We start from the raw sequence: 14,359 nt of genomic DNA on the forward strand, positions 1-14,359 counted from the left end.
GCACTTTTGGCCATCCAGCTTTCCTGTCACGTAGACACTATGTGTGCTTGACATTTTACACTTAGCTGTTGGGACTTTCACGATGGGGGTTGGTGGGCATCCCTCAACACCAGCCACTACTGGTCTCCCCGAGGCTGACTTATTGGTAGTATTCTTCTTACACTCGCTCCTCATATGTCCTTGCTCTCCACAGTTCCAACAACCTTTCTGGGTAGCAGCCTTTCCTGCCGTGGCATCTTCACTGTGTTGAAGTTGCCAGCACTGAGCTTTCTTGTGCCCAGGTTTGTTATAGTGCCAGCAAAGTCCCTCAAAATTCTTTGAAAGTTGACCTTTTCTGGCCTTGAATCCTGATGACTGTACCAACCTTGGTACCTCTGTGCTGGACTTAACGTAGGATTCAAATTCAAGAGCTCTGACCATTGCATTCTGCATAGTAGAGGGGTGTGCTTGCTTTACTTGTATCTTCAGTTGTGGACTGTCTAAGGCATCCACAAACTGATCTCTCAGCAACAATTTGAGGACATCAAGTGGTGCAGTTGGGTAAGTCTTGTATGCCATACGTTCCAAATCCTTTGCCAGCTCTTGGAGGCTCTCCCCTTTAGCAAGGACTCTCGTCCTAAACCTAGCCCTGTAGATTTTGGACTGATTTTGGGTTCCATACCTGAGTTCTAGAGCAGCTACCAGTGCTCTATAGTTGTGCCTGTCATCTGCTGACAATTGTCCAAGTATTTCCAGTGGTTGTCCCTTCAAGCTCGTTGCGAGGTACACTGCTTTCTGCTCCTCTGTCCATCCATTCATTTCTGCTAGTAGCTCAAATTTTGCTGTATACGCTTTCCATGGTGCCTTCCCATCGAATTCCTGTGGCTTCCTTCATACTAGATCACCCCTATTGCTGACACTCATGTCTGTAATGTGAATTCTGACAGGACTGAAGATGTCTGAATTAGGGTTTAGCTGCGGGGTCTGGAAGGGGCTTCCTGTTGTCTGAGACTGATTAGGTTGATGGATAATATATTCTCCTTGTGTAAAAGACAGTAAGTCATCCTTTAATGTATTTAATTCACTTTGAAATTTACTAAGCTTTTCCATTTGTACTTCTTGTTTCCTTTCTTGTTCCAGTTGCCACTGCTGTATTCTCTCTTCTTGTTCATTTCCTTTCTCCTCCAACCACTGCTGTAGTCTCTCTTCTTGTTTATTTTCGCGTTTTACTTGTTTCTTCTCTTTTTCCTCCAACAACTGCTGTAATCTTTCTTGTTTATTTTGCTGTTCGAGCTGCCACTGTTGCAGGTTTTCTTGCCACTGCTGTAATCTCTCTTATTGTTTCTTTTATCGTTCTTTTTGTTTCTTTTCTTGTTCTTCTTGTTTCTTTTCTTTTTCCTCCAACAGCTGCTATAATCTCTCTTCTTGTTTCTTTTCTTTTTCCTCCAACAACTGCTGCAATCTATCTTCTTGTTTCTTTTCTCGTTCTTCCTGTTTCTTTTCTTGTTTCTTTTCTCGTTCTTCCTGTTTCTTTTCTTGTTTCTTTTCTCGTTCTACTTGTTTCTTTTACTGTTCTTGTATTGCTGCCATCAAATCTGCTAAGCTGTAGTTTGATTTGCCACTTCTCGTTTCCATCTTCTTCTTTTTCTTTTTTTTTCGTCCCACTCTCTGACACCAATTTGTTACGTATCTGCTCGTTTGTTAATTTCAGGTATAAATTCTTTCCGAGAAACTTCAGCAATACAAGTCCTTTCTTAATTAAACCTAGTTTATTACTTCTCGATACAACTTTATAATACACAGAATTTCCACAGTCATTTTAACTTAAACACACGCTATAATTCACAACGAATCACGCACTTTATTACGGTCACTACTGCTCACTTGACTCAATTATCTGTCTCTATCTCCATCTATCTGCAATTATTCTCTCCGATTTATTTGCCGGGCTTATATACAAAAATAGAGGGCGTCTGGCAAACACCAGAGTTGCCAGGAACAGTCATGATCCTTCTAGAAACTCATGACGTATTACCAGAGTCACGTGACTTCCGCTGTCGTAACAATATTTATAAACAGGACATAATACTCGTAGACTTGTGTTAATTGCGCCTTGGGTTCACGTTACCTACCATCGTGGCAATTTCATAGAATTTTATTATTTGGCCATGCTATTTTGCCATTGTTTCCAGATGGATGGTTGGTACATAAGTTCGTAAAGTAGGAGCTGGGAATTATTATTCTTACCATTGAATATTTCTAATGAGAATGGTCACTGGTACAATCTAAGTAATCTAATACTTTTGGAAACTGCACAACGATTTGGGTCTGATTAAACTGAAAGTGTTGTATAGACAATATTTCTGTCTTCATGAATAAGTGTTTTGACATTCTTTTAACTCCAATAACCATAAGAATTACTATACAGCTTTTAAGCCGGCAATATTATAGTAAAGTTTCAAAACGGTCTTGATAGCTACATTTGTGTAAAACAAAGATTGCTATTTTTTGTTTTATAGCTGTGTTTGCGTCTTTCATTTGTTTTGCCCGTGTTAACTTTAGTCTCTTGAAAAATAGCGAAAAATTATTTTCAGTCCTTCGTTACTGTAATATTTAGTACTTAGTACTTACCGATTCGTTCCTGCTTTCAACTGCGAATACTACGATAACAAAATCTTATCTACATTTGAATTTGTTGTAAGTTGCTATAAAACGAAAAATCTTAGGTTTTATTGGCTAATTTAAGTAACTGTCACACTCACAATAAATTTTCTATAAACTTCAAATTTATCATTACAGACAAAAAAAAAGTCAAAACATGAGCAGCAGCTTAGTGAAGATTCAGATGAAATCATTTTTGTGAGTAATAATGTATCATTTAAGTGTGCGTAATATTTTACGATGAAGAATTAGAAATTCAAAAAGATTCGTTTAATTGAAACATTAGACCCGTTCATATTCATTAGTTAACATATATTTTGACTATTTGAAAATTAAACCCAAAGTTGGTCTGCAGTAAAGACTTAACAACAATCTCCATACACACACACACATATATATATATGATATATTGAATTAGCTACATAGTTGTATCACAGCCGGCCTGAAAAGTCATAGAACTGGATGAAAGGCTTCATCAGTACTAGATATAGTAGATACAGTGTGTTTGACATATTATTATTGCATGTACTTCTTTTATTTCACTCAGAAGTTTTTGTTAATAATTAAGAAATGATCAAGACTATTCGTTGTGTAAAAATTATAATTCTACAAGGGTCGACAAAATAGCTAGCATTTTGTTTGTTTTAAATCCAAGTTACTTAATTTTTTATATCCTATTTGGTTGCTGGGTAGGTAAATATAAGGCTTTAAATAATATTGTAAACAAAAAGAAAAGAAAAAAGATTCTACAAGTGACAATAAATTGATTAACAATGTACATCCTCTAATCTCAAATTTCCCCCTGGTGGCTCAGCGGTAACTTTGCAGCCTTCCAACCTAAAATTCATGTTTCGGTACCAGTGGTGGGTAGAGCACAGGTAGCCCATGGTGTTGCTTTGCGCTTAACAATAACCAAACCAAACTAATCTCAAATTATAAATCTTTATCCTAATTTATTTAGATCTTTTAAAGGCTTATATTTGGAAGTTTGATATTTGTTTAAGGTAAACGATCTAATGCGACATTCAGATTTGGTTAGCTGATATGTGATTATACTGACGCTAAATGATATCGTTTTAAAAATTTAAAAGTACAGAATGATGTAGAACGTTGATAGTTACAGGGTATAGAAAAGAAGAGTTTCTTTGTTGGTTTGTTATTAAGCACAAAGCTACACAATGGGCTATATGTGCTCTTCCCATTTCGGATATCCAACCCCCAGTTTTAGCATTATAAACCCTCAATCTTACCAATGAGCCATCGGAGGGCTACCTTGAAAGAGCAAAAATGGTTGATGGGAGAAGAAGAAAAAACAGTTTTACTTCCTTTTTGGTATAGTCACGCACAAAGCTTTCAAGTTGTGAGAATTATTTATCATCAAAACTTAAAAATCAAAATTATGTTTTTAAATGTACATGTTTGTATATTTTATCACTAAGGGGCGCTTAGCTGTGTGTTGTCAGCAGCAGGGGGTTGACATGGTAGATTTAGTATTGTGATGGGAAATGGCCTATCAATGTGGCAGTTGTCTCTGTGGGTGATATTTAGGAAAAGGAAAATTATATTAAATATATCAAGAAGTTTTTTACTGCTTTTTTTTACTTTCTTATGTGCATTGAGACTATTTTGGCAGAAGGAAAATGCGGTGACGTTGAATGTGTTCACGGGTCTTGCCGTGATGGAAGATGTTTGTGTGACCCAGGATGGCAAGGCTTATCCTGTCAACGGTGCGGCGGACGTGTGAGGTAAGTGACCTGAGTTGTTCCTTTACTTTAGGCTTTAGCATAGTTCATACCCTGGAATGGTTTCAAAGTGTTAGTCTAGAAGTCTGTATTTAGTATTTTAACCATTCGCATTGGAAAAGATATTTTAAATAGACGTGATTTAATTTGAAATAATACTAATGTTAAATAATTAAGGCCATATACTTTATTACTTGTAACAAAAAATATATTGTAAATTTTCTGTTGTTTACTAGTAGTAGTAGTAAGTACTACAGTTTAGAGCATTTGTGGGAGGGGGGATACTAATGTTAAATAATTAAGGCTATATACTTTATTACTTGTAACAAAAATATATTGTAAATTTTCTGTTGTTTACTAGTAGTAGTAGAAGTAAGTACTACAGTTTAGAGCATTTGTGGGAGGGGAGATGAGATCAAAAAGCTTCAACTATGATATAAAAATAACTGAATTTTTTACTTCATAATTAATGTTGGTAGTATGGATAGTTTTTCACATTAACTAATTGTGTTGCCCATCTGCTGTTGACTTTGTTTAAATAACACAAGACTTACTGATTACCTCTACATATTTTTAAAACTAAAAGGTCTCTAGTGTTAAAAGTATTTGGAAATACTAAAGCTTCACTTACCTCAAAATAATACACATTTATGTTTTTTTTTGTTGTTGTTTTACTCATAAAACCGGTTTGCTTAATAAGGTCCAAAGCTGTGTTAGTGTTTACATAGACTTTTGTGACTGATTAATGTGAAAATATGGTGTGAAATGTTGATTTATTTCAAGAATCTTGTTGTGCATGCAATGTTTCTTTTAGTGATTGAGTACATTTGCAATAAATGTCTTTATATTATGACTTTACTATTTTGTTAATGTTTTGAGCAAATACAGATTTGATAGATTTTGCTTGATCTTGGTATAGTGATAGATAAGTTACTCAATCCATTGAGGCAGTGCTCTGTTGCTTGTAGAAAAGCTAATAGAATATTAGGATGTATTTATAGATTTATTAATTAAAAGTCAAAGTGGCAATTATCTCTATAAAAATCACTAGTTATGCCTCATTTGGAATATTGTGTTCAGTTTTGGTATCCTTATCCAAGAAAAGTCATTGACTTATTGGAAAGAGTTCAGAGGATAGCTTCTAAGATGATTTTGGAAATGAAAGAGTTATCTTACATGGACAGATCAAGATCTCTTCACTTGTTTGTTTTTTTAAGAAAAGAAGTGTAAGAGGTAACTTAATGAACTTTATATGATTATCTGGGAGATTGATAGGATAAAAGCCTAAGATAGGAGTAGTTGTTCACACACAACTTAGAGAACCCTAGAGCCATTGGCTACAATCCCATTTTCTTATAATTTGCATTATATTTAATACTTTTTTTTTGCAAATTGGATTATATGTTTTTTTAGTCTGAAACACAAGACTAGTAGCTCAGAAGATGGAATATAAAAAATTATAACTATAGGACCCCATTCTGATAAATTTTGGCTCACAAGGTACTCCGAAAACTTTGTTAGTGCACCACATTAGCAATTAAGGATGAAAAGGCATTCAAATAGCATAGTCATGATGTGTGTTTGAAGTTGGAATATTTAAACTTAAGAAACTTGTTCTTATGGTTTTCAAAGGATAAAAAAAATGATTTTAATGAGCTAATTAGTTGTTCTTTTTTTGCAACTGTGAGAAAACTTGTAGGTGTCACACACAATAAAGAATTATCATAAAAATAAGTCAGTGGAATCCAAAAAATAAAACCTGCCTCTTGATTTCTCTCTTCTGTATTTTAAAGACAATGGGATGAGAGAACCCAAGTTTAACATGGGAAAAGACAGTATAGCCAGGCTCCAGTTTAAACAGTTTTCTTTTTCCATTAGGGTAATTGGTAGAGTTGGGTGATTGGTGTAATTTTATAATTGATTAATTGTTGGGCTCATTAGTTGATTACATTTAACTAATTGATTATTCTCACAAGAATCTTGATGGTTTTAATAATTGAAAATACTGATAATTGAAACAAATTTTGATTGATTATTTTCTTGAGTTGTGACACTAACTTATTAAGCTAAAAACTTTGAATGAATGAAAAATAATAATGAGTAATCATAAATGCAATATTTCAATTATTTGGATAGATGAAATAATTGGAAGCATTAATTTCAATTAGTTGATTATTTTATATGACAATAATATTTAATTAATGTAATTGACTGTATTGATTAATTAAGTTAATGGCCCAGCTCTAATCATTACAAATAGTTATAATATTATAACACAACATGCAGGCAACAAAGGATTGTTTGGTCCATCAAGGTTGTCTTTGTTAAAAGATAAACTTAAACCCACCCTTTGCTTTTCAGGAATTTACTGATTCCATTTTGAAACTTTAAACTTTTTTTGAAATAACAGCCTCCACAACTGTCAGTGGCAATCCATTCTCATTTCTTTTTTACCTTGATTCCTAGCTTTTGTTTTTAGTTCTGTAATTCTTTCATCCCATTTTATTTTATACTTCTTATGGAATTAATCTGAGATTATGTTCCTTATGTCCTTATCAGGGTTTAGATTTGGTTCTTGAAAGCCAGTATCCAGACTTGCTACTGACAAAAAATTAGCAGTAGCCAAGTCATTGAGTTCAGCAGCCAAAAGTAGTATACCCATAGTCAGTGCTAATTTCAGTACAGTTGTGTAATAAGCTAATGTTTTTCAAATAATCCGTAATAGTAGATAATATAAATACAGAAAAGAACCATAAAAAATCCTGGCTTTCATTATGGGAGAAGATGATTTAAACTTTATCACTCTTGAAGAGAAGGCTGTTTTGGAAAATCAGGTTAACAAAGTTCTTGGACCTGATAACATTAATTTTAAAATGTTTAAAGATTTTAACTCTGTAAGGAAAAAGTACATCATTAAATTAAATACATAATAGAAAGAAAACTTTGTCATTTTTCAACAAATAAAAAATCTTTCAGAACTGAAATTTATTCAATAAAAAGTTTTATTTATTTAATTTTATACATAAAATGGTTCAAACTCACAAATTTTAATTCTGGGCTGATTTCAGAATGCTCCAAAAAATCCACTAGTGTTTTTGAATTTTCTGAATGTAATACATCCCTCTGGGAGGAAAGCAATAATAATTTGTAACAAAAGATGCTAATTCAATCTTCCACTGTTGGACAAAGAGTATTCCCTAGTTAACATGGTTGTGGTCTTCCACCTAGTGCTGCCCTGCTAGGCTACCTCCCACCTTGTAGATGTTGCAATGGTTTCCTGATACTGTTTTCAAAAAGGAGCTCATCTTTGTAATTTCTTTGCCCTGGCCTCTCACCATATTCAATGTGGGATTCTATTCTAGCTCTTTGGGGTGTGAAGAGGTAAGTAATATTTCTGAAGTCAACATTTTCTTTACCCAAAAATGTTTCTTTATTCTTCTCTTTTTTGCACCACCTCCCACCCCTTTTTCCTTCCCACTTTTTGGACATTTAATTTGCCTCATCAAGAATGAGGCTGTGTTTATGTACTAGCTGTCATGGGGATTACTGTGTATAGAGGATTGGTTGCCCTTCTGTTGGTGAAGGGTTATAGTCTAATTATGATTACATCATAGGCTAGCAGAGTACACATTGGTATATCTAGAGGTGGAGATTTGTTTATGGCTTTGTAAGGAAAATGTTAATTTTTCTAGATTCTGTTCCTTATTAATCTTTCATGCATGCCAGTTTTGCTTGTAGGTATTTCACAGCAGAGTTTTGTTAGTGGTTTTTCATACCACATGCTGTGAGATGATGTGAAGGAGATGCTGTACTAACAAAATCAAAGAAAGAAAAGGAAAAATGTTTTTGTTTATGAAACTACTAAAGGACATTTTGGGTTGAAGTTTGTTAGGTCATCTGGTGCTAGAACAAAGTCTGTGTATTACATAGTTAAACTTTGTACAAAAATGTTTTAATGGTCATAAAGTGGCCAAGTATTTTAAGCAGTGTTTATAGGGGTGCATTTTTGTATTGATTCTAAATAACCTAAATGTTGAGAAGTTGAAAACAGTTCTTACAGATTGTTATTTTATATAGTAAACCTCTAATTTGGTTGAATTACAGGCTTAGAAATATTGAAAGAAGTTTATTTGTTCCCATTGTGTGAATTTTCTAATTAAACATCTGTTGGCTTAACCTGTATTTCACACCTACAGGTTTTTATATTAAACACCAACATGTCTGTGATCTTATTTCATTTTTAAACATTTACATTAAGCCAATTAGCTGAATGCATAGTACTGACTATAAAGAACAGTTACTGATGTTGATAGAAAATAACTGTTACATGGACACTCCAGCCCATTGAAACTTTAATTTGATGCAGCTGTTCAAAGTTTTTATACCCGTCAAACCAGCCAGGTTACTTTGTATCTGTTTTGACTTGCTGTTTAATCTGGTACTATTGAATTAAGGTTTGATAAAGATGTAATACAAAGTTTTTGTGTAAAATGTTTTATAGTTTTATTTAGTTAATGTATTTGTTGTATATATTTCTTTGTAGTATATACTTTTAGCATACTTACTGTATCAGAAATACTGTAAGTGTACCAAAAAAGTCATCTCTTTATGTTTTGATGGTGTGGGTTGGACATGATTACCTGTTTGTGTCATGCTTGACTACTGTTGCTTAAAACAGAGCAGCTCCCAGTGAGTAATGTTTATGTTTTGTAAAGGCACAAACCTTATACTAGTGGTGATTCAAAAAATTAATTTGTTATTGATGTAGCTGTACTATGAAATAGATTAAACCCTGTGAAAATCCTAGTCTTGACTGCTAAGTTCTGTACTGTAGTATGTCTTTACCCCTCATTCAAAGTGACAAGATTGTGCGAGCTGATAATAATCAGCAAAACTCTCTGCTTGTATGAAGTTGTTTAAAATCAAGAGCATTAAATTTAAATTTCTGTTATGAAATAAATTTTAGTTTTAAAGTAATATACTGTGAGCTCTATATAATGTTATTTCAAATTTATACACTGTTCCATATAATGGTATTCCAAGTTTATACACTGTATATAATGGTGGTAGTGGTGTAGAACTTTGTTTCCAATTCCAAAGTCATTGACATAATTATTTTCTTCAGAGTATAGTAATTTACAAAATTTTGCAGAGAGATGTTAAATATCTTTTTATTTGTTACTTCCAAGTTTAATAGATAAGGTTGCATGTGTTTTATTTAAAATATAGACCTGAAATAATATAACTTGCACACTTGGTCTTACACAATTGAGTAAATATACACATTTTATTATATTCACACACATTTCACACATTTATTAAAAATGTCACTTACCATAATTTAATTTAATATACAAATTAAAACCATCTTTCTCTTTCAACAGGACCAAGGTTTTAAGCACTTTATCAAAGAAATAGAACTTGTTTTAACTGTATGTAAAATAGCTGTCTGTGCCCACACAAATGTGTTGTTTTTATGTTTAATTGTGCCATTTAAAGAGAATATTTAGACCAAACATGTTAATGCATTTTGATTCAGGTAAACAATGTAAGTAAGGTGACAAAGTGCTCAGTAGTTTTGATATTGATACATGTAGTATTGGTTGACCAGACTACTAAATGATTTCAGAATATTAAAAATATTTTTATCCTGAAAGCTTAGAATTAGGTGTTTCTTTGTATACAAATTATCAGGACAATCTAATTACTACTATTTGTGTGTGTGTATATATATAGTTGGAGTAGAGACTAAAATACTAAGTTGTAGCAAAGCTATTTAATGATTAAACTACTTACAAGTATACTTATCTTGCCTCTGTTGATTTTCTTTTCTTACAAATAACACACACACACATATACAACATATTTAGGTCAGACTTCTTTAAATAATTATAATCAGGCCAGATACAGTTATAATATGATCAGTAAACTGTGTTCAAGTACATTTAACTCGATCTACTTTGTTTAAATGCAGTTAGGTCAGGCTACTTTAACCAATGTGCTTGCAAAAGTTTATGAGTCAGATAAAGTATTTCACATTTCTTGGATTATTCAGGTTTGATACCAACTACTTCAGTAATTATTGTACCCTAGTTTCAGTGTTTATACAGCTCACCATTATTAGAATTATTTATAAGGGTGCAATAAGTAGATATGGAGTAATATCAAGTGTGCTCTTTAACTTTATAAGCATTATTATCTTTATTGAAATAATGATGTAACCAATAACATTTTTAATATTTTAAAATCACATTAACAAACACTACCACTGTCAGTTGAAGGTAATAATAAGTTAAGCTGAGAGGCAAAGCAGGGTCAGAAATGAAATATGAAAATGTGAGAGCATTAAAATAATAAAAGTAATGTGTTAAATAATGCTTGATATCAGTAAGTAATAGTCTAAAAAATGCTCAATATTGATAGTTAACATTCACAGTTAAAATATTTTTATTGCCCAAGGGTTAGTTATAGACCAATGAAATGAGTGAAGAGGTTCACAGTTCAAAATGACAGTAAAAAAGGAATACTCCAAAGTAGAGGAAAATATGTAATTAGAAGTAAAATTTTGACATGGTTAAAAGAATGTTCAACAAAAGTTTGTATGTACTATCCATTATCTGGTGTTGATTTAAACTGGATAGAATATATGTGCTCACAAACAAATGTAATTAATATTAGCTTCCAATCAGAGCAAGCTATGTAGAGTGAAACTAAAACTTAACCTGGCCCCATCATTGTAGGTAATTAAATATACTTTCTGATACGGCTACTTTCCTCTTCTCACAGTTACAGCTATTCTCAAGTTCACTGCTCCTAGTGTGCAAATTTTCACTCGCCACTAGCCTTGAAACTTCCACCTAATTCCACATGGTTCGGCTGTGTTTAAGCTTGCAAATTAGCATACAACAGTCCTCCACCAATATAATATAAGTGAGACAAACCTTCCATGACAGCTGCCTCCCTCTATGCAGTTAAACCCAGTCTTCACTTCTCGATCTGGCACAACAGTGTTAAGACCTAGTGCTTCATTTCAAACATTTTTTCTTCTTCTTTTGTTCATTTTGAAAATATTCAGTTACTGATCTTTGCATTTCAAATTATTGTTTATAATCCACTATCGAGTTGGATTTATTTATTTGATTGTGAATTTTATTTCTCACTCAATTACTGATAGTCAGTCAATATTTATGAATTCACATTATGACTACAATGGTTACCAGCATTCAACAGCTGTTAGTGTGGCATTTTTGGCAGAAAAAAATGTATTCTTTCATGCTGGCTGAGGAATTTTCTAATCTACAAGCAATTCTGCCATTATCTGAGGACTTGGACAGCTTGTTGAAGCACCTAGACCTTAGTTCTCATTTTTAGACTTGATATCACAGGTATGTTGTGTTTTGTCTTTGGCACCCTTTTCTTATCAACTGCAGCACCTAGTTCTGAGTTTTATTTTTCCCCATGTACTATAGAGGCTCATACACTCCCACCTTATCCCCTGTCCCAGTTCCCCCCCCCCTTAAGATCTCGTCAACATCTAACAGAAGCAGTTCAACGCCTTCTCATTAAGAACACCATCAAACAGGTTTCTCCTATTCTTTTAGGATTCTATTCCCGACTTTTTGTCATCCGCAAGACTAGCATGGATTGGTATCCTGTTATTGATCTCTCCTGTCTTAATCTCTTCCTTCATGTCCTTCGGTTCACCATGTCTCTCAGGTGGGCTTTATTTCCAGAGCTTTGGATGATGAGATTTGATGTGTGCATGTTGGTTCACTCAACCCCACACAACCATGGATATTCTTCTTCCCTTATCTTACCCAGATTTGCATATGTTTGGAGCCTTCCAAGGTTCCTCCCACTTACATATTTGAAAATAGCACATGTGACACTATGTGTTGGCTTTGCACTTGACAATAACCAACTCTATGACCACACATTTTCACTGCCTCTCTTCCAGTGGGATGCGGCTCTGGATGTCTGATCCATTTTCTAGCATCATTTGTTTGTGGGTGAGGTTTTCTCTGTCTTTATGTCCTCAAGCTGGTGTCTACTCCACTAGGCTTGTCTTATCTGTTTGAGCTCCTTATCATGATCCATTCAGACATCACCTCTGTTTTTTCTTCCATCTGCTGACAGGGAGGCATTCACTCACAGGTTATCTGTTTTCCTGGCTCTAGACTTTCTTCTTTGGACCCATGACCACCACTTTCAGTTGCCAGCCTATCATGTTTTTGAAAGTTCAGACCCTGGTAGTAGATCAACTATCTTGCCTAAGCCTGGACCTTTCCCACACAGTGCTTTCTCCATCCTTTTGGTTTTTTTAATGGATTTGCTTCCACTGTAGGTGTCCTGTCATCACTGCCTTTACACCTACTCTCTGCTTCTCACTTCACTTCCACTCATTTGGTATCCAATCCCAGGCTATAAAGCACTGGCTGAGGATGCTCTATGTCTTGTATGGTTCAACCTCCTTTTATATATTTCAAACATATTTCTTTCCCCTTCTAGCTTGTGGGAACCATCACTCATTTTTGCTTTGACTTCCTCCTGCAATATTTACCACAGGGATATAATCAACTTCTTTCCAGACTGCCCCAACATTTGGGTGAATTGAGAAGGTTATTGGATGTTTTCTTAAATTATCCTCTCTTCCATTTCTTCCCCATATGTCTATTTATTATTATCTCACCCATACTGCCCTTTTTTTTAGGACACTTACCAGTGCCTTTCTTGCCATGGAATTCCTCTTTTTCTAATGACTTATCTGTTTCCACTTGGCTCAGTTGGGTTGTATACCTCATCCAACTAGTTTCTTCATCAGTGGATGAGGATTCTTTTCTTGTTTTTCATGTCTTCTTCCATCATGTTTGTCATGTCAAGGCTTCTCTTTCCTGTAGTATTGACATTGCCTGTAAGAGTACTTGCAGGTGGGGATGCGAATGACCCCTGACATGTGAGTGTCCCATTACTTACACCTACCCTGGCTTTTGTCTCCCTCCAGCCACCATTCTTTACTGTTCACAGTGGCACTGGTGAAGAGGTGTTTATCTTTATTCTTTCTTTTTCAGATCTCACAAACTTATTCAAAATATATATACATTATGGAGATGATGGAACCAACCAAGTGGCTTGTGTTACCTCACAGGGAATACTTACCTAAAAATATGCATTGAGTGGGAGGAATATGAAGTGTTGAGTCAGTTTGCCCTTGCTCAGTGCCCTGTGTACAGATGGATTTCCTTCAAGGCTGCTTTGTTCTTGACTGTTTTGTGAAAAACAATTAACAGCATCAAGTGTATGTCTGCCCTCACATTTGGTTTGCACCTGCTGTCATTAATTGTGGTAACCGTATTTTTCTGTGTATAGGACGTACTTTTTTTACCCCAAAATTTGATGTCAAAATCTGCTTGCATCCTATACACCGAAGGTATGAATAATATGTATGTATATATACGATATACACAAGCCATGTATAAGTATATTTAAATAGGCATGCATAGTTTAGTTCAATTGAATGTGTTATTTATAACAATAGTAGTTTGTTTTTTTTTTCTTTTAAAAACATAACTATTTATAATTCTCCCTAAATAATAAAAAATAAATTATAGTAATGGATGAGAGTGAAAAATCTTGTAAATACACAACGATCCCTGTTTAATGTGGAGCAGAATAAGGCTGTTTCAGGCCTAACTTTAACAAATGAAAAATTGTTTTTGAGTGCTTCCCATCGATTCAAATTTGCAATGAGCTTGACCAATCAGAGCGCTTAATGCAATTCGTGTCGGTAATCGCCTGATTGATATTTCAATTTTCATTTGATACTCAGCAGTCTGGCACGTGCTTACTGTCAAGTTGGATGCATTACCGAAAGCCGAAGTACCGTATCCTAGGCCTCTGGAGCAAAATAGTTGTTTCTTCATTTTTTGTTCTATTTTTTCACCCCTTATGATGTCTAAAGAAAAGAGACTGTCATACAC

General features: G+C 34.2%; 1 protein-coding gene across 1 annotated transcript in view; it reads left to right on the top strand.

Annotated features, from left to right (window-relative positions):
• The first annotated feature begins 4,104 nt into the window (after positions 1-4,104).
• Positions 4,105-14,359, top strand: part of LOC106459376 (attractin-like) — a 45,905-nt gene continuing 35,650 nt past the window's right edge. Inside the window, exon 1 of the mRNA XM_013918992.2 lies at positions 4,105-4,385. Within this exon, the coding sequence (XP_013774446.1) occupies positions 4,249-4,385 (137 nt within the window). The 5' untranslated portion in view covers positions 4,105-4,248. The remainder of the gene's footprint in view (positions 4,386-14,359) is intronic.

Source organism: Limulus polyphemus, unplaced genomic scaffold (genome assembly GCF_000517525.1).
Source record: "Limulus polyphemus unplaced genomic scaffold, Limulus_polyphemus-2.1.2 Scaffold599, whole genome shotgun sequence".
Classification (NCBI taxonomy): Eukaryota; Metazoa; Arthropoda; class Merostomata; order Xiphosura; family Limulidae; genus Limulus; species Limulus polyphemus.